Consider the following 19,742-nt stretch of genomic DNA (forward strand, 5'->3'; position numbering starts at 1 on the left):
CACGCTATTGTTTTCGTAAACCAGATATTGTTGTTTCTTGCTCTCGAAATTTTCTACAAATTTAGAGAACTGGCGGGACTTGCGCAGTAGACATCCAACAATATACGTCACATGCATCAAAATGAAACAATTGCAGGTATTAAAATAAATGTATGATGGTAAATACGCTACATCGTAAAGAAAACATATCTTAAAAACTGTATGTCACGTGATCTTGTTACCTGTAATGACCTCATATCTAGCAATAGTTATTTTTATATAGTTTCCGAGAATATGTTAAGTTGAGTTAATATTAGGAAAATATATTAGCATATATGTTATCTCTACCTCAGATTTTGAATAACCGTAACGTCAAACTCAATTTTTTATACCTCTAGAAAAAATTGATACCATGATTTGAGACCATCTACTATCTATGGATGTTCTTAAGGATATTTCTAATATTTTAAAAAGTCAAACTGTACTTGTAGTCGGTGTTGAATGAATTAATGCATTCGATGTTATGATGAATCAGTTCTTAAACTATGTTATTGCTGGACTTCAACTTGAAAGTTATCAATCTGGCGTGATTATTATGACTTTACAGATTATTTTCAGTGGCCTAACTTGTACCAGTTCAAAATATTGTTTTTAAACGTTTCGTGTTACACGTGATTCCAGTAATCACCTTTTACGATATAATTATGTGATAATTTACCGTTGCATTAACAATACTTACCAGGAAACCATCTTTATTCCGTAGATAAATGTGACCTTGTTGTTGTTTTGTTCTCAGTGCAGAACATGACAAAGGACTATCTATATTCAGTCCACTACGGTAATCGAGCCCCGGATTTCAGCGTTATAAGTTATCGCTGACCCAGTGAGTAACTAAATATGGCATTCCCATTGGCATTAATACAAACAGTATTTTCTGCCAAAACTCTAATGCTATTCCTGAGCTATTTTTGTTTCATCAAAAATAGTAATTATATTGATATTTATTTAATATGAAAACAGAGGAAATATTATTGCTTTAGAAACATTTTAAATGACAACCATTAATTTTTCATTGCTCTGTTAATGAGATTCTCATACATATACATAGACAGAGAACTTATTTTTATTCGTATATTATTTTTTGCACCTGTATTTTATCAACGACTGGTTAATATTATTTTAATTCATTCAAGATTAGAAATATACATATATACATATATTGTTTTAATCTTCAAGATTAACCTCTTACATATGATTAGTACTGATGAAAGAAACAGTCACGACAAACTTTGTCCGACTACATCGTGTAGTTTGCTATACATATTTATTAGAAAAATATATGATTTCACAAAAAAAAACCTTATGCAAACATTATTTCTGTTAAGACAATACCACTAAGAATAGGGTGTAGCCATGTAGCTAACGTGCCTGGCTACGGATCAGAATGTTCAAAGTTAGAGCTGTCGGTGTGTTATAAAAAGTAATAATCAATTCGAGTAAGGTTAGCCATTCAGGTGTCGAATGTTATTAATTGATTTATCTCTCTCGCTAGTCTGCAATTCTAAATAAGAGACAGCTCTTCTGAATCCTAGGAGTTTCTGATCTAATCGCTTAGCTCAGAAATCGCATGGTATTTTAAAATACCAAATATAATTTCGTAAGATCATCTAATGCACACAAAAAATATTTGAAATAGGTTTATGGCCAAAAAAGTGATTTCTATCGATTCTAGTTCAGAAAGCAAACAGTTTCCAAAACAACAGGTGCCTTGACTTTTATAAGTTTGTACACTGTATGAAGCTATTAAATGTATAACGCTACAGTCCTAATATTGAAATGAAATTTACTATTGAGAGGAAACTGAATAAAAAAAATCAATCCGTGAAAAAGTACAATTTAGTTTATTTAATGTAAAGTACAAGTTCACATTAAAGTCATACGTCATCACTATTACAAAAGTTTATATTTATCCACAAATAAAGTTTCAAGAAAAAAAGGAAGTACATCTACAGTAAAACAGTAAATACAGTTCTAAAATAATGTAAAAATTATCTTCTTCTATCGTAAGAAAAAGAAATTCAAGTAAATATATTCCGGTAAGAAAACGATCATCGTATATATTTTTCTCCATTCATATTGACCTATTGACAAGCTTGAGTTTTGTTTTTAATCAGGTTGTCAAGGTGTGATAATGGCTCATTGGCTGCTTCTGATAAGGTGCAATTTAAAGGAGGAGCTTTAGCAATTACTTCCCAGTCTCTCTTCGTTGGATGCTCATCCAGGAATAAATTGACATTTGTCTCAGCTTTCGCTTTTGCTGTTTCCTGAAATATATTATTATCATACAGTTTATTTCATATTGTTACTTCAGGTCTAAACCTATAAACCTGTTTGAGGCGATTTATTTACCACAGCACGATCACACAGTATTGGTAAGAATACGTTTGTTTGTTTGTTTCGAATTTCGCGCAAAGCTACTCAAGGGCTATCTGCGCTGGCCTTCCCTAATTTAACAGTGTAAGACTAGAGGAAAGGCAGCTAATCATCATCACCCACCGCCAACTCTTGGGTTACTCTTTTACCAACGAAAAGTGGGATTGAACATAACATTAAAACGCCCCCACGGCTAAAAGGGCGAGCATGTTTGGCGCGACGGGCTTTAGAACCCGCGACCCTCAGATTACGAATCGAACACCTTAACCCACATGGCCATGCCGGACCCCTGAGAATACGTAATATATATATACTTGCATTTATTGGATGTTATTATTTCTAGCTTTATTTATAATGTTTACTGTTTTTTCTATAATAAGCATTCTACATAGTACTATTTTTAATTCTACTATTACTGTTTTATCCTAGAGATTATCTCGTATTGCTCCCCGTTGCACCAAACATACTCGCCCTTTCAGCCGTGGGGGCGTTATAATATGACGGTCAGTCCCACTATTCGTTGGTAAAAGAGTAGCCCAAGAGTTGGCGGTGGGTGGTGATGACTAGCTGCCTTCCTTCTAGTCTTACACTGCTAAATTAGGGATGGCTACCGCAGATAGCCCGCGAGTAGTTTTGCGCAAAATTCAAAAACAAACAAACAAATAATCTCGTATTGCTAACCTAATGCCCCCCGCTAGTACAACGGTAAGTCTCCGGATTTACAACGCTGAGATCAGGGGTTCTATTCCTCTCGGTGGGCTGAGCAGATAGCCCAATGTGGCTTTGCTATAAGAAAAAAACACACACACACGCTAACTCAACGTTGGCGAACCGATACTGGGCCAAGGGCCAAAACGTATGTAACAAAATCAAAAACTTCCATCCTGCTAAAACTTTTTCTTGATTTTAAACATTACAAATTACACAAAGTTATATTTTTACATGAAAATTTACAAAATAAGAAAATTATTAAAAGAAATCTGTCATGCCGAACAATTTCCCTTCGCGTGACACATGTGATGTGCGCCAATGGCTCACTACCCCTGATATAGATTGAAGAAGAAAGCGCACGTCATATGAGTCGTAAAAGTCATCAACCTTACCTTCACTGTTTCGCAAAGGCACTTCAATAGCCCGCCAAGAATTTACTACAGCGCTATGTTAGTTTTAGAGAGAGGTCAAAATATTACTTTAATAGAAAATGGATATATAATACCAGCTTATATATGTAAACTGTAAAAAGAAATATATCGTGGCCGCTGGGCAAAAACAACAAAACAAAACAAAAACATCATTAAAGAAAAAATAAACACCTCAAGAACCTCCGCACAAAAACCAAAGAAAATACAGGCGAAATCTCTGAAGATACTTTGGACAATGTTAACCCTTCTGCTGCTAACCAAGATTCCCACAGAAGATATAAATGACCAGAAAGATAACCAAAATTAGCAATTACCCATTTGACTCAAAGAAGTATCAGACATGTCTTTCTATATCCTGGCTACATTTAAAAATAATTAAGAAAAAGATAATATCTCACTCACAAAACACCGCGATGAAAAGTCTGTGAAGAAGTGATATTCTTATAATAAAAACAACCTAACACAGTGAAACGTTTCGTAAACTTAACCAGAAACAGTTACAAATGTGAAATAGAATAGCATCTTTAAGACACATCAGCCAACGTGATTATAGGCAAAGATGAAAAGAAGATATGAAAGATGAAACATTTTAAAGAAGACAGAATTTTTGCCCGAAACAAATAATAACAGAATTAAAAATCTCGCATAGTCTGAACTATGTAGATTCCATAAAGGCCATGGTATTAGCATATGATTTAGCCATTGAAATTATACCTTGGTTACCTGAATTAACTACTTAAACCATATTTAAAGTACGTACCATCACCCTTAAACAATATGAAAAACTTCTTAGACAAACTACGCTTTTGAACTTGAATACTATACAACGATTTTGTTTTATTTGCCTCAGACGTAAACGCCTTGTACCCATCGATATCTATAGAAGAAAACATGGGTAGCAACATTAGCTTCATGTCTTCATTTATTGAATACATCTCTCCAGCAAATGTAACCTTGGAAACAATCCGCACAGTGTTTAATTTTGCCATGTTTAACAGATACTTTAAATTCAGAGATAGTTCATACAAACATGAGAACAAAATAACAACGGCTAATAGCAGCAGTTAGCTGTGTAATAGTATTCATGTATACTGTAGAAACAACATAGGTTTAATTCCATAAGTATAGTACAGACATATCGACTACATATTTGTAATACTGATTCATTCAGAAGATTCCTCTAAACAGTTCTTACCATTTTCTAAACAATTTCCATTCATCAATCAAGTTCACATTGTAACTATTCAATACAGAAAGAAAGTTACCCTGTTTACCTTACCGTTTACTGAAAACTTTCACTAACTAGTCAAGTTCACACTACAACTACTCAACACAGAAATAAACTAAGCCTTGTTAAACGCAACCCCAAATATTTCAGACAGACTGAGTCTTTTATGTATTGAAAATGCAAGAACTTGATATTTCTACGTTACGTTATCTTGACAAAATCAAAATGGAAACAAAACATAGTGGGATAACTAAAGACAGTAAATTCGAATCCCATTCAAACAACACAAGATCTTAAAACACTACTAATATAAAACAGATATTTTGAAGATCACAACAATAATATTTCCAAGTGACAAGAAACACAACAACAATGAACCTCGAAAACAAAAATACACAGAAACACACTTATGATAAACAATATTTTCATAAACAACACAGATGTAACCAAGATTCGTAAATCTGTTAAACAAGCCTAAATGGCAATAAACTTAAAAACAAAATATGACAACAACAATAACAAATCAGCAGAACACAAATACCACACCATACTCTATTAGATCATCTATGAAACATGTAGAGACACATGCATAGGATAAACCTATACACACACACACGTATATCGAGCCAATTAATGCGTTATATAAACTTGAGAACTACTGAACCGTTCCAGCAGAATACTTCCTACCCAAATACAGATCCCTAAACATGGATAAACAAAACAAAATTTTGAAAAGAGAAAATATATGGAGACTATAACCATTAACGCAAATACCCAAAAGTAAATAAAGATAAAAGTAACTAAATTCCCATTCGCCCATCAGTGTCTACATCCTTAATTCAATAATGTTTAGATCGATCGCGTACTCTGACGTATCATATAGTCTCACACCAGTCTTCCCTGTTAGTATTCCACATACCATATCACACACTTGCTCTTTGTTTTTTCTTTTTGAATTTCGCGCAAAGCTACTCGAGGGCTATCTGCGCTAGCCGTTCCTAATTTAGCAATGTAAGACTGGAGGGAAAGCAATTAGTCATCACCACCAACCGCCAACTCTTGGGCTACTCTTTTACCAACGAATAGTGGGATTGACCGTCACATTATAACGCCCCAACCGCTGAAAGGGCAAGCATGTTTGGTGCGACCGGGATTCCAACCCGCGACCCTCGGATTACGAGTTGAACGCCTTAACACGCTTGGCCATGCCAGGCCCACACACATTGCATGAATTCTGTACTTCACATGAGTAATATATGTTAAACGGTAGTATAGTAATGTAGTTAGTATCATATGTATATTATAACATTAAAAAAAATTGTGAAACGAGAATAATATTGTAAACATTTCTATAAACATGTTACCAAAGTATCGATTTCACGTATATTTTCATATCAAACACGTTTCGTACTATTAGTCCTGGTGGAACCAAAATGGCGAAACGTTGGCTGAAATAAAAAGTGTTATATATTATTATTTGCAGAGTCAATTTTTTAATGTGTTCGGTCAATCAGCGAAACTGCTCAGAATTTTATTTAAAGAAAAAGCATAAACTTTTTGTTCACAGATTGAACTCATTAGCAACTTCAGAAAATTGACATTTGAAATATAATTTTGTAGCTTCAAAAATTTATCACGACTTTAAAAGTGAAAAAAATATCAGAAGGACAAATATCGAATTTACTCTTTAAAATGAAATCGTTAGACATTTTAAAATAATAAAGTAAAAAAATTACAGTTAGCAGAAATACGTGTATGCAGTCCAAATTACAGTTAGCAGAAATACGTGTATGTAGTCCAAATTGCAGTTGGCAGAAATACGTGTATGTAGTCCAAATTGCAGTTAGCAGAAATACTTGTACATAATTTTTTGATTCTCGTGTTAATCATTATTTTCCTGAATATTAGGGCCCGGCTTGGCCAGGTGGTTAAGGCATTCTTCTCGTAATCTGAGGGTCTCGGGTTAGAATCCTCATCACACCAAACATGCTCGCCTTTTCAGCCTTTGGGGCGTCATAATATAACGGTAATTCTAAGTAATTAGAAAGTTATTATAGCGGTATATTGGTTGCTTTTCTAAGTTCAGCCGGTATGGAGACTACAAAAACATCTATGTTTATAAAACTTTATAATTCGATGTACGTGGAAACTGTTATAAGGGACCGATTCGGTGTGGGTTTGGAAAAGAGTAACAAATTCAGCAAAAGAAAGCAGACTGGAAGATGTGAGAGAGAACGAATAAACCAAGAGAGACGAAGAAAGAAAGTATGAAACAAAATATATGTGAATTATTGATTAGTAGTAATAAAAAGCAATATTTTATACTTACATTGGTTTGAGGAAATTCCTGATAAGAGTAAGTAAACCGTATTGTACATTTAATGGACATAATAATACAAAGAGATATTCCAGTATAGCATGATCGTAGCGGACTGCCCCCCGATAGTACAGCGGTATGTCTCCGGATTTACAACCCTAAAATCAGGGATTCGATTCCCCTCGGTGGGCTGAGCAGATAGCCCGATGTGGCTTTGCTATAAGAAAAATACACACACAAAATACACACGTAGCGGATTACAACTTCTTGATAAAAATAATAACATTAGAACGTAAATTATTTTCAATATCTTATTTATTTTCACACAAAGCTACATAAAGGTCTATCCACCCTTTATAACACCCCTAAGGCTGAAAGGGCGAGCACCTTTGGGGACAGGAATTCGAATCTGCAACCCACAGTTTGCGGGTCGAGTGCCCTAATCAACAGGCTCACATATAAGGAAATAATTTATATTTGTGTATTTTATGATATAATGTGATTTGTTTACCTTTTCAAAATACTATAATATTTGAACCTATTATGTTTTATTCTCTACTCTTATAAACATCTTTTACTACCTTATGAAACCAATTTAACAGCTGAAGATTCGAAAGAATTTTGGAACTTTCATTTTTAATAATAGTTTAGAAACTTAAAAATAGATATTTTTGTAGCGTTTCCTTCATCTAAGACTGCATCGTTTTATAGGTAACTTGTTTATTATCTTATGGTTAAATCCCTTTTTAAGGTTCCACACAACAGAAACGTCCTTTTCAGATTACTACTTGATCAGGAACACCAATTTTAAGAGGTTATATGTTTATAAAGATGGCTGTCCGTCGTAACCGTGTGTGACAGTCACATATTTTGAGTTATTTTGTCTGACGATGGATATGTAGTATTCTTTTTGCTCAGAATTTTCTTCTATACTCTGAACACTGTATGAGTCAGTAAAAGATTGAGAAAGGCTATTATAGAGTTTCCTTAATATTCTTTTGTCTTTAACCTCTTGAGTTTGCCTTGTTTTAAATGGAGCAATGAATATAAAGACTACCTATATGTGACTGGTAGAGGGTGCTTTCACGGTTGTCACTGATGGGCTTCCCTTGCACTTGAACAAATATAGAATATAAACATACTTAACGTTTCGCGGAATAATTCAAGTGTAGAATAAAAACATCTTTAAAGTGCTGTGAAACGTTTACTTTATACCATGTTAAATGAAGCAGATGGATTAGTGTTTCAGCTAATTATTGTCTTTCGTATTTGCAGATCTCACCTAAAATCTTATCAAAGTCTGATGATTTACCATTCAAGAGGTGTTTAAGCGCTTTGATGGTCTCATATAGCGTAAGTTCTTTTGAAAAGCTGTTTCACAGGGGTAGTTGTGGACGACTGAATGAGTAGTTTGGACGATGGAATTGTAAATGCGTTTGATATTTGACTGAAGAAGACGTGTGCGGATTTCTACATCACACTTTTGGCTTCTTTCATCTGAATGTTACTGGGAAACTCATCAAGACGACTAGAAGTGAATTTAGCTTAAGTGGAATAACTTGTAAAACCTGCTGCCTCCGTACCGATAACTTAACCACTTTACGACAGTGCTTGGGTAACATAACACATCTACTGAGTCCATCATAGTTCACCAGCGCAAACTTCTTACACTGAAAAAAAAAATACTTCGACTTTCTATCATTTATCACCTGTACATATCTGTTCTTGACCTACCCTCAGCTAGTTTCTGCCCTCGAGCCGAAGCAGTGTCTCAGAGTGTGGTTGCCACAGTATCGCGGGGTGTAATCACCACTGGACATATTTATACTAACATTAACAGTTTCTCTTCGAGTAATAAATAATTAAATTATTATACCTAGTCGTTCATTTTCGAAGAAAAGTCCCCAAAACTTACTTCTAGTATCTAAAAAAAAATTCATTTGTTCTTAAGCACAAGGTTATTAATGAGGCGGTTGAACTGTGTCCACTGCAGGAATCCAATTCTGAATTTTAGGGATACAAGCTCTCAAGGTATTTCCTAAACCATCACATCTCCATTGTAGTTAGCGAGGTCTTATATGAAAAGTTACAATCCAGTTTTGTGGCTTCGCTACTTACTCTTCAGTAGAAAAAGGTAAAAAAACAAAACAAAACAGAATCCAAGAGTCAAACACTTTCAAAGTACACAGTAACAGTCATGAATGTTCTTTATCTCAAAACATCAATAACGAATGCGTTTGTGTTAATAAATATATGTAAATTCAATCGTAACAATCGAAAACTAAGTTAAATGCCAATAGTAACTACTTATTTCTCTTACAGTATTGGCCAGGTGGTTACGGCACTCGATCGTAATGAGAAGGTCGCGGGTTCGCATCCCTATCGCGCCAAACATATTCGCCCTTTCAGACATGGAAGCGTTATAATGTGACGGTCAATCCCACTATTCGTTGGTAAAAGAGTAGTCCAGGAGTTGGAGGTGGGTGGTCTTACACTGCTAAATTAGGGACGGCTAGCGCAAATAGCTCTCATTTAGCTTTGAGCGAAATTTAAAAACCAAACTAAAAGTTAAGTGTGGCGGCAGGTAGTCTTAATTTTCTTGCTCAAAGTGCACGTATCAAATTTTTCTAGTCTATTATTTCAATATCAGGTGTGACGTTGAGTAAATAGTCTTAGTGAAACTTTGTGCTAAAATTTTAAACAATATACAGTATAATTTCGAAGATTTTTCTACTTGAGGATTGTGAGAACAATTAAACCTAGAAGGAAAATAATAGTTCTTACGTTCAATTTATCTTCAAAAACTGCTTCTTCAGCTTCATGATATAGTTCCATTAGTCGTCTGTAGCTATAACTGTAACCACAGCAACATGCCCGACACATTAACACTGGAATATGAAATAAATCTATGAAATATACTTCTAAATAAACAGAAAATGAATAGCATTATTTCATTGTTGAAATAAAATAAATAACGTTATTGTATTTTTAGGAAAACATTATAATATTATTTTATTCTTAAAATAAAATTCTTATATTATTGAAATAAATGACATTCTTGTATTGTTAATAAAAATGACTAGATGAAACCTAACTAATTGGAGATTGTGTTACATTTATGTTATAGAATGTATTAACTGTTAATCAACATGAGATGTTGTCTGTTTAAAAAGTCTCTTCTGCTGTTCGGACGACTGTGTTAAGGAAACCGATGGATACAATATTTGTGTAGACAAATTTGACCATGTAGAAGACAACATTATATTGTGAACAAAGGAAGAGCTTTTGAAATATCCTGTAAGTGGGTTTTTTTCTGGTCGTTCAACGAAAATAATGAATTTAAAATTAAGTCTAAAGAAAAGGCTCGGACGCTATTCTTGTAGAATTAAGTAACTGTTTAAGTATATTCATTTGGCAAACAAAAAAGTAGCAGCGCCATCTATGAAATGCGATAAAAAAGAATACACGATATTTGATGTCAAATTTATAATGATCATCAGTTTATAAAATTATGTAAATGAATTACAATTAGTTCTCAAAGAAACAGATAACGTAAAAATTATGTTTTAAAAAGAATAATTAGACATGCTAAACAAAAGCTAATGTTGCGGTTGAAGAACCCGAAAATTCCACTTTTCATAACTAGTAAAGAACATATCTTCCTATCGGCCAGTATAGGGGTATTTCGGTTACCTTTTTAAATCTTCGTACTACTCAGTAGTTAGTTAATTTAGTTCCTTGTAAGCAGGACGTAGAAAGGCCTAAACGTCCACTAATTCATTAGCTTTGGAAACTGATACAACGATTGTTCTTTAAGGCTTATACATATGTGACCTTGATTATTACTCTGTATCCTGAGAAATAGACTGGAGGTAAACAAATGGTAAAATGACTTACATGACATGGTTATCAGTCCTATAACTCATATGAACTAAATTAGTTAGTTTTTCACAAGACATCGTGATCTTTAGGTTGTTGTTTGTTATTAAGCACAGCACAAAGGGGTATCGAAACCCGGTTTCTAGCAGCATAAGCCCGCATAAAAAACCCTGTACTTCAAGGGGGCTGATCTTTAGGACAATTACATTAAAATCTCGCGGTGGCTGAACGGTACGTTTAAGGGCTTAAAACATAAAACTTTGGGATTCGTTCCTATCAGTTCACATAACACAGATCCGATACAAAGCGTTGCACTAAAAGAAAACAAAAAATCACGACGCGACGGTAAGGTGTTTGATACAGTTTATAATTACTAGTGATCCAAAATATGTATTTAAGTTGAATACATTTATATTTATTTCGCTTCTGGCAGCTCTGAGGTCATGACCGTGAATCTGAGTGTCCATGGCTCGCAAACTGATGCTGCAAAAACGAACCTTAGCACTTTGAGACAAAACAAGGGTGCGGTTAAAGAGCGTCATTTAAATCACACTGTTCGACCAGTCGCATGTGGATGCTCTTGAAAAACTTATGCACTTATAGCTAAGCAGAACCAAGTTAGGAAGTTTCAAATTAAAGTCATTTGTATCAGGAAATGACCGTTATGTATTGACTACGTTATTAAAACTTACCAAAGTAGATAACGACCACCGCTACACACAGCATTGCAATGGCGAGAAACTGCGAATGTCCTCGATACTCTTTGAATTCGTTATTGGTTTTGTTACAAGGATGTTCCAACCTTATGCACGGGTAGTATCTGAAGAAAAACATATACGGGTATTAGTTTTATATTTTACCTGAACGACGCCTTATGTAACACGTGGGCTTAACCGAATAGGAGGATTTAGTTATTATGTGTAACTGAGAATAAAGCTGTACAACAGGATACCTGTGCTCTGACCACCACGCGTATCGAAACCCGGTTTCAAGTGTTGTGAATCCACAGATATACCGCTGTGCCACTGATGGTCCGGAAGCGAAGGATTTTATTACATTTAATGAATACAGCTGAAAAATATATCTGCATCCCATTAAGCTAGTTATTACATTCAAGTAAAACACCTGTTAAACTTCCTCTGGACATTTCTTAACGACGTCGCTAATCATGAATCCGGAAAAAAATATAAAAAACGAAATTTATATTGAGGAGCAACTATGTTGGTAAGATTATAAGATAAAATTTAAATTACAGAGTATTATAAAACAGAACTATAGACCAAAATTACAGAGTATTATAAAACAGAACTATAGACCAAAATTACAAAGTATTATAAAACAGAACTATAGACCAAAATTACAGAGTATTATAAAACAGAACTATAGACCAAAATTACAGAGTATTATAAGACAGAACTATAGACCAAAATTGCATTAAGATGTTCTTTTTATTTAAAATAATTTTAAAAATTACTTTATTTTCTACCAACGCCTATAGGTAAGATATAAATAAATATGGGACCTGGCATGGCCTAGCGCGTTAAGGCGTGCGCTTCGTAATCTGAGGGTCGCGGGTTCGCGCTCGAGTCGCGCCAAATATGCTCGCCCTCCATGCCGTGGGGGCGTTATAATGTGACGGTCAATCCCACTTTTCGTTGGTAAAAGAGTTAGCCCAAGAGTTGGCGGTGGGTGGTGATGACTAGCTGCCTTCCCTCTAGTCTTACACTGTTAAATTAGGGACGGCTAGCACAGATAGCCCTCGAGTAGCTTTGTGCGAAATTCCAAAACAAACAAATAAATAAATATACCGTCAACGGCTGGTGTTTAATTCATACATTGTTAATAAATTTAACACATACACAGATAAAACCTCTAATTCAACAAACTACAATAATTTATGTAATAAAATTTATGTGTTTTGAAATTCAGTTTGTCTTCGTTTTGGATTTCATTTCGAGGTGGACGTTCTAAGTTGAAGTTATAACTAATGCATTAAGATCTCGAATTTGCATGGATCAGAGAAAATCTTATAATTAATTTTAAATGTCACCTTTGATACAAAAAATAATATTTTTCTCCATATAGTTAGTGGCCTTGCATGGACAGGTGGATAGGACGTTTCACTCACAATCTAAGGATCAAATCCCCATCTCACCAAACTTGTTCACTATTTCAGCCGTGAGGGCGTTATAATATTTCAGTCGATCCCATTATTCATTGGTTAAACAGCAGCCCAAGAGTTGGCGGTGGGTGGTGATGACTAGCTGTCTTCCTTCTATTCCTTTACTGCTAGATTAAAGACGAATATCCCTCGTGTAGCTTTGCGGGAAATACAAACCAAGCAAACAAATGTGTCGTAATTTGTCAAAATCACCACCCTTTAACCATCTCTGAAGCCACCTCTAAGGAAAGTTGCTGACCCCTTTATAGTTCGTCTTGTCCCATGAGATGTCACAATTCAGTATAAAAAAAAAAAAAAAAAGATGACCAGCGCAAGTAGTCGTCATGTAGCTTTGCGCGAAATTTCAAACACACTATATACTTGACTGACATGAAGTTATTCACTTTTTTGTTGTTTCTTTTTTAGATATTCGAGAACATGTGTACTTGTATTCTATGTTTACCATAAGTATTATAACTCGATTTTTAGTTCTATAACTTCTCAGACTTGCTGCTGAGTCAACAGGGGCATGTAGGTACCTGTCTTAGAATTTTTGTATAATCATATAGGAGTAACATTTTCAATACATTGAGAGATTAAAACATGTATTTTCAACTGAAATTCATTGAGGATGTCATGTACAAGTTTGAGGACTTACAGTGCCAAGATCCATGCTTCAATTTCTCTATTTCTTATAAACAAACTTACATGTTCAAAAATGCTAAATTAGTCCACTTTTGAAACTTACCTTCCATCAAGAAGAGTTCCAAAAATCCACGCAGCAGGACCAATCAAAGCTTTAATTATGATAGCAACAAAGTAGTAACAGCATGTTTTATAATCGGTCTGTAATTCTACAGAGCGGTTACAATAACCGTAGGCCATCCGAAACGACATTTTGTTTATCAGGAGAGCTGTTGGACAAAGAATTTTGAGCAGTTACCATGAGAAGGGTTTGTTGGTTTTTTTCTTAGTTATAGAAACGAAATAAACTTACTTTATCAGACGAGTCACATACAAGTTGAACAACCCATGTTCATTTTTACAGAAGTATCTCTGATACATTCTTAGTAAGTACTCTTAATAGATACCTATCTTACAAACATTAAAAAAATACATCTAATTCAACAAAATAAAAGTTTTAAAGAATAAATAAAATGTTTCAAGAAACAGAACATAAAATAAATTTATGTTTACAACATAGCTAGGACGTTCATTTTGAAGATTGGGGTTTTTAATGTTTGAACACTATAATGTTTTAACGGGTTGTATAACGTTTTATTGCATATACGTGTTTTGGGTATATATTTATCATATATATCTTTTTTCTTACGATTCTTAAAATGTCTTTGAAAAATCTTATTTCTGTATTGAATATAAATACAAAGTTATTGACAGCTTATTTTACATTGATTTAACGTATGAAAGTATAAAAATGTATATCTCTACTTCCTATTATTAGTTTAAAATACACTAAACCTACTTGACCTTTATTCGCAACTATAAAGATTTTATTGAAAATCTAGATTCTAAAGATGTTCAAAATCTACTTTGCAACTGTAAACAATAATTTCACAATTATTTTCGTAATAACACTGTTACCAGTAATTAGGAAATTCTTGAAGATGACGCATTAATTAATATTTTAAAAAGTTTAAAACTTAAAATTTCAAAATAAGGTAAACCAAAGGAAAATACCAGAGACATTAGAAAAAGTAAAATGTATTATTATGTTTCTAAATTCCGGCAAATAATTACATATCCTAGTTTTGTATGTGTTGTGTAATAAACTAAACAAAAAATAATGGCAGTTCCTAGTTTTGTATATGTTACATAATAAACTAAATAAAAAATAATTGCATGTCGTAATTCTGTATATGTTATATAATAAACTAAACAAAAATATGATGGCATGCCGTAGTTCTCTATATGTTGTGTATAAACTAAACAGAAACTCCTATTAGATTTAAATTTACAATCATTATTAATAAAATCAGTTAGCTGTTATCGTTCTGAATAAAACTATTTATATTCTGATTTATAAATATAAACTTTGTACAGAAGGCTGTTTTGTTAAGGTAACTTTGTACAGACGATTGTTTTGGTAAGGTAATTTTGTACAGAAGATAGCCTTGATAAGGTAACTTTGTACAGAAGATTGCCTTGACAAGGTAGCTTTGTGCAGAAGATGGCCTTGATAAGGTAACTTTGTACAGAATATTGTCTTAATAAGGTATTTTACATTATTTTTAAAGCTTATATTCCTATTTTACGTCATTTAAATTCTTAAGTTTCTTTCAGCAATTTATATTTCCTTATCAGTGATGTCGAGAAAACCCACTTGTAGAGAAATATATATGCAAAAACGGCTCGTTTGGGTTGAGAAAATATTTTACATAGAAGGTCGAACGTTGTTTCGCCTTCTATGTAAAATATTTTCTCAACCCAAACGAGCCGTTTTTGCATATATATATTTCGTTATGTTTTAATTTTGCCATTTGCATACAACTCCCAAAATATTTATAACTTTCAATACATGAAGAGATTAAATTTCTTAAATAATCAAAAGAACTTATTTTCAACTACTGAAAATAGAACGTAATTATAATGTTAATAATAATGTAATTACCTAGATTTAGATATAAGTTTTCTTATCAGAAATTGCAAATTTCTTTGTTTAACTAAAAGTGTCAGTTTATTTTTAAGAACGTTGTTTACCTGGTTTAAATGGTGTAGATCCTCATAACACCAAAAAAAGTGCTATTAACTTATATTTGAAAAAAATATATAATATTAGAGTAATACGTAATAGCAGTTCTGGTTTATAAAAGCAAATGCATTATTACCTTCAGAACAAATGCTAAGTGACTTTAGACGTTGGAAAAACCTGAATTTATATTGACTTGTCTATAATAAGTACTACTTTGTTTTAACTAAGTTTCTTGCGAGTCACATGTTAAGTAATATAATTTCTTTGAGCAACCTACACACAGAACGAAATATGTTAATCTTATGAGTCAAAAATTGATGTTTCTGGATCCAGTAGATGTCAATATGTCCATCGCAGGACTAGCGAGAGATTGTCTTTACTTACAATCATAACGGAGGAAGCAAGCATCAGTATGACGCTGTTTACTCACAAGACAGTGGTCTCTGATGCATTGATGAAAGTTCTGATTTCTGACTAATATAAATAAATATTAATTCACCACATTATATCTTCTAAATGTAGTTTAATGGGTAGAAACTTCAATTTCCATCACGATAGTAATCTCAAGCTTACAGTAAATACATTAAAACATTATCTTAATAAAAAAGGAAGCAGAAGGAACTCTTAGTGTGGATTCTGCAGAGCCCAGACATCAATATTATTGAGAGTGTGCTGGATTACCTTGACGTAGAAATACATCAAAGGCAGCCGAAATGAAAGGAAGACCCCTAAGCTCTAAGCAGTACTTCAAGCTGCCTAGAATTCAATTACCACTGAACATCTCCAAAAGCCTGACGAAAGCATTCCTAATCGGATTCAGACAGTGATGTTTAGCTATTATATATTGTATATGTATTATATAATATATATATTAAAGACATAAAATTTAAATTTGCCATGATATGAATTTGGTTTGCATTAAAACACTATGAAGTACTGAAATACCTGCTAAAAGAGAAATTCGTCATGTTTTGAATTTAAAATATACGTTGATGACTGAGTGGTGTCTAATGTATGCACAGCACTGAATACATATATAACAGTGTAATGAAAAAGAATAAGTAAGATGAAAGCGAATCTATAATTTAATTTTGAAACCACTAAGAAAAAAAAAAGTAAATAAATACAGTTACGTCAAATTTTTACCAGTGTTAAATTATGTGTAAGTCACATTACAAGCAACAGAACTTTAAATAAATGTTCAAAATATGTGAATTAAACCCTATGATTATATCGTTAGAAACAGTTTTAAAATATTTGTAAAAGTTAAACAGTTTTTCACCTTAAACAGAACAGTTTATATAGCCATTATAAATGAACTTCTTTAAAAGCGCTCAGATTATTAGGCTTTTATACGTAATTTCGTTATTTTTCGAAGTCCTTTAGTCTTTCTCTAGTCTTAAGTATAAAAATTGCACTAAATTTACGATTAGGTAATGAAATTCAACATATTAAAGGACAGTAAAAATGAACTAACTTTTAGAATACTGTATTTGTTGAGTTGTGTATGTAAAAACAAAGCTAACTCTCAATAGTTAGTTGTGCTGCTGAGTCAATAATTCACTTTAAACTGTGCATAATTGTTTACTATAAGGAAACACAAATAACCAACAACTTACGTATAATTTACCTGACCAATTAACATCTTTTTGGACTTTCTTGCTTTTTCACTCATACTCTCATACAAGTACCAAAAAAAAAGCAAAGAAAACTTGCTTACAGAGGTTCGACACTTACCTATGAAAAACATGGCTACAGCTGGTCCTAGAATAAGCATGATAGCATACATCTTGGCTTCTTTTTGATTACAGGGACATTCGAAGAAAACTTCATTAAAAATGGCTTCTCCGCTAAAGACAGTTCCTATCTTTAACAAATTAATCAGCGCCACCTGGTATTCCTTAGCTAATTCTGTGAATTCAGTAATTAAATTTGCCATTGCCCTTCAAAGTAGTAGAGACTGCTGTAAAATAGCACAAACATAATACATTTTTAACTGGGTACTTCCCAATCCGTTGGCCTCTATTTACAGTCACATTTATCAAGAAAGACATATTTCACTAATAAACCTAATTCTCACTTTGTCTGATAATGTAAATTAAATCTTTACACAATTTCTACTCAAGTTATTAGTAACTTTTCTGTTATATATGGACTACATGCACTTGAAGGGATCATTAGATCATTAATGAAAAGTGATATATGTTAATAGCTAGCCTTACCAGATTGTATACTGCGAGATGTTCCAACATTTTGTATACTTATTTTAGAGATATATTTAAGAACAGAACATTTATAATTTTTTAGGGATGCGCCACCTAATTTTTTCATTTGTAAACTATTGCGATGAAAGAAAAAGGAAGTTAAGTTTGTTTGTTTGTTTGGAATTTCGCACAAAGCTACTCGAGGGCTATCTGTGCTAGCCGTCCCTAATTTAACAGTGTAAGATTAGAGGGAAGGCAGCTAGTCATCATCACCCACCGCCAACGCTTGGGCTACTCTTTTACCAACAAATAGTGGGATTGACCGTTACGTTATAACGCCCCCACGGCTGAAAGGGCGAGCATGTTTGGCGCGACCGGGATGCGAACCCGCGATCCTCAGATTACGAGTCGCACGCCTTATCACGCTTGGCCATGCCGGGCCAGAAAATTAAGGGAATACATAATAGTCTCCAATCTAACATTTATAATCATTATTACTGAAAAAGTAAAGAATAAAAAATAAATTAGCAAAACTTATTAATTAATTTGGGATAACAATTTTCTTGATAGTTGAAAGGAAGCTGTCAGAAATAAGGATAAGGAAAAACAGCAATAGAGAATCTCAACAAATAGAAGTGAATTGGGTTAATAATTATATATGTGTTTGAGAAGGTTAAATTCTCCGCTAGTTTCCTTATTCACACAATGTGTAACACACAGACACTACACACACACATATATATGTAGACAAACTTTGTCTGACATATTTAGTGCCGATAAAGGACAATAAACTTACTACTTTAATTATGTCTGTTGTACCCTAACCTGCGTGATGAGCCCTGAAATTGGACTTTGTCGGCACTTGTTTTGAAAAACGAAATTAATTATTAATAAGTATACATACAAAGGAATCTGGCATACCTGAATAATAGGATGTAACTATTTGAAGCAATAATCGTATAACAAACGAAATATGAATAAACCGGCTATTATACCCTAGTTCTTTACGTTCTGGTATTCAATAATAACCAAGTTCTACTATGTCAGGACACTTATGTACAGACAAGGAAGTATACAAGTTTCCTGTTTGGTCTCTATTGGTTCTAGCGATCGCGATAAAGACCGAAAGCATGCGTTCCTAGAAGTTATTATTACGTTGATTAAGTTGTACAGTATTTGCCGTATAACTATAACAAAAGTAACTTCAATAAGCGATTATGTTTTTTGTAAGACGCATATTTAAGAATGTTTGTAACAACGTCACAAACAGATCAAATGAAATGTTTTTAATCGTTCGATGTTCACTTTCATTGAGGGGGTATTCTAGTTTCAGGTATAACACTTGATTTAGTAAGGCTGTAAGTCATTATGCTGTGAAGTTAATATAAAAGACGTTTAGAGGACATTCCATCATATAAAAAGCACTTAAACATTGAGTCCGAAACGATGTTTGTCCTTAGATCTTATATTGGCTCAAAGGTAACTCTTTGGGATTATAAAGCTAAAACATCGGGTTTCGATACTCGAGGTGGGCAAGGCGCACTTAGCTCATTGTGTAACTCCTACTTAACAATCACGAAAACTAAATAAATTCACCTCATAATTCGAAGCATATTCATCGATTATGAAATTTCAGTCAACAATGTCAGTCTTGTTTGAAATTCAATTAAAACAGAATAGAGAATGTTA

General features: G+C 33.4%; 1 protein-coding gene across 5 annotated transcripts in view; it reads right to left on the reverse strand.

Annotated features, from left to right (window-relative positions):
* LOC143255767 (calcium homeostasis modulator protein 6-like) overlaps window positions 1-19,133 on the reverse strand; it is a 51,813-nt gene extending 32,680 nt beyond the window's left edge. Inside the window, exons 1-7 of one of the 5 annotated variants that reach the window (XM_076511955.1) lie at window positions 18,975-19,133; window positions 17,587-17,812; window positions 13,888-14,053; window positions 11,671-11,798; window positions 9,884-9,987; window positions 7,112-7,316; window positions 2,163-2,303 (exon numbers count right to left, since the gene is read on the reverse strand). In XM_076511955.1, the coding sequence (XP_076368070.1) occupies window positions 7,161-7,316; window positions 9,884-9,987; window positions 11,671-11,798; window positions 13,888-14,053; window positions 17,587-17,788 (756 nt within the window). In that variant the 5' untranslated portion in view covers window positions 17,789-17,812; window positions 18,975-19,133 and the 3' untranslated portion in view covers window positions 2,163-2,303; window positions 7,112-7,160. The other 4 variants (XM_076511952.1, XM_076511953.1, XM_076511954.1 and 1 more) reach the window with 4 other exon arrangements.
* Window positions 19,134-19,742: the final 609 nt, after the last annotated feature.

The sequence above is a fragment of the Tachypleus tridentatus genome, chromosome 7 (genome assembly GCF_004210375.1).
Source record: "Tachypleus tridentatus isolate NWPU-2018 chromosome 7, ASM421037v1, whole genome shotgun sequence".
Classification (NCBI taxonomy): domain Eukaryota; kingdom Metazoa; phylum Arthropoda; class Merostomata; order Xiphosura; family Limulidae; genus Tachypleus; species Tachypleus tridentatus.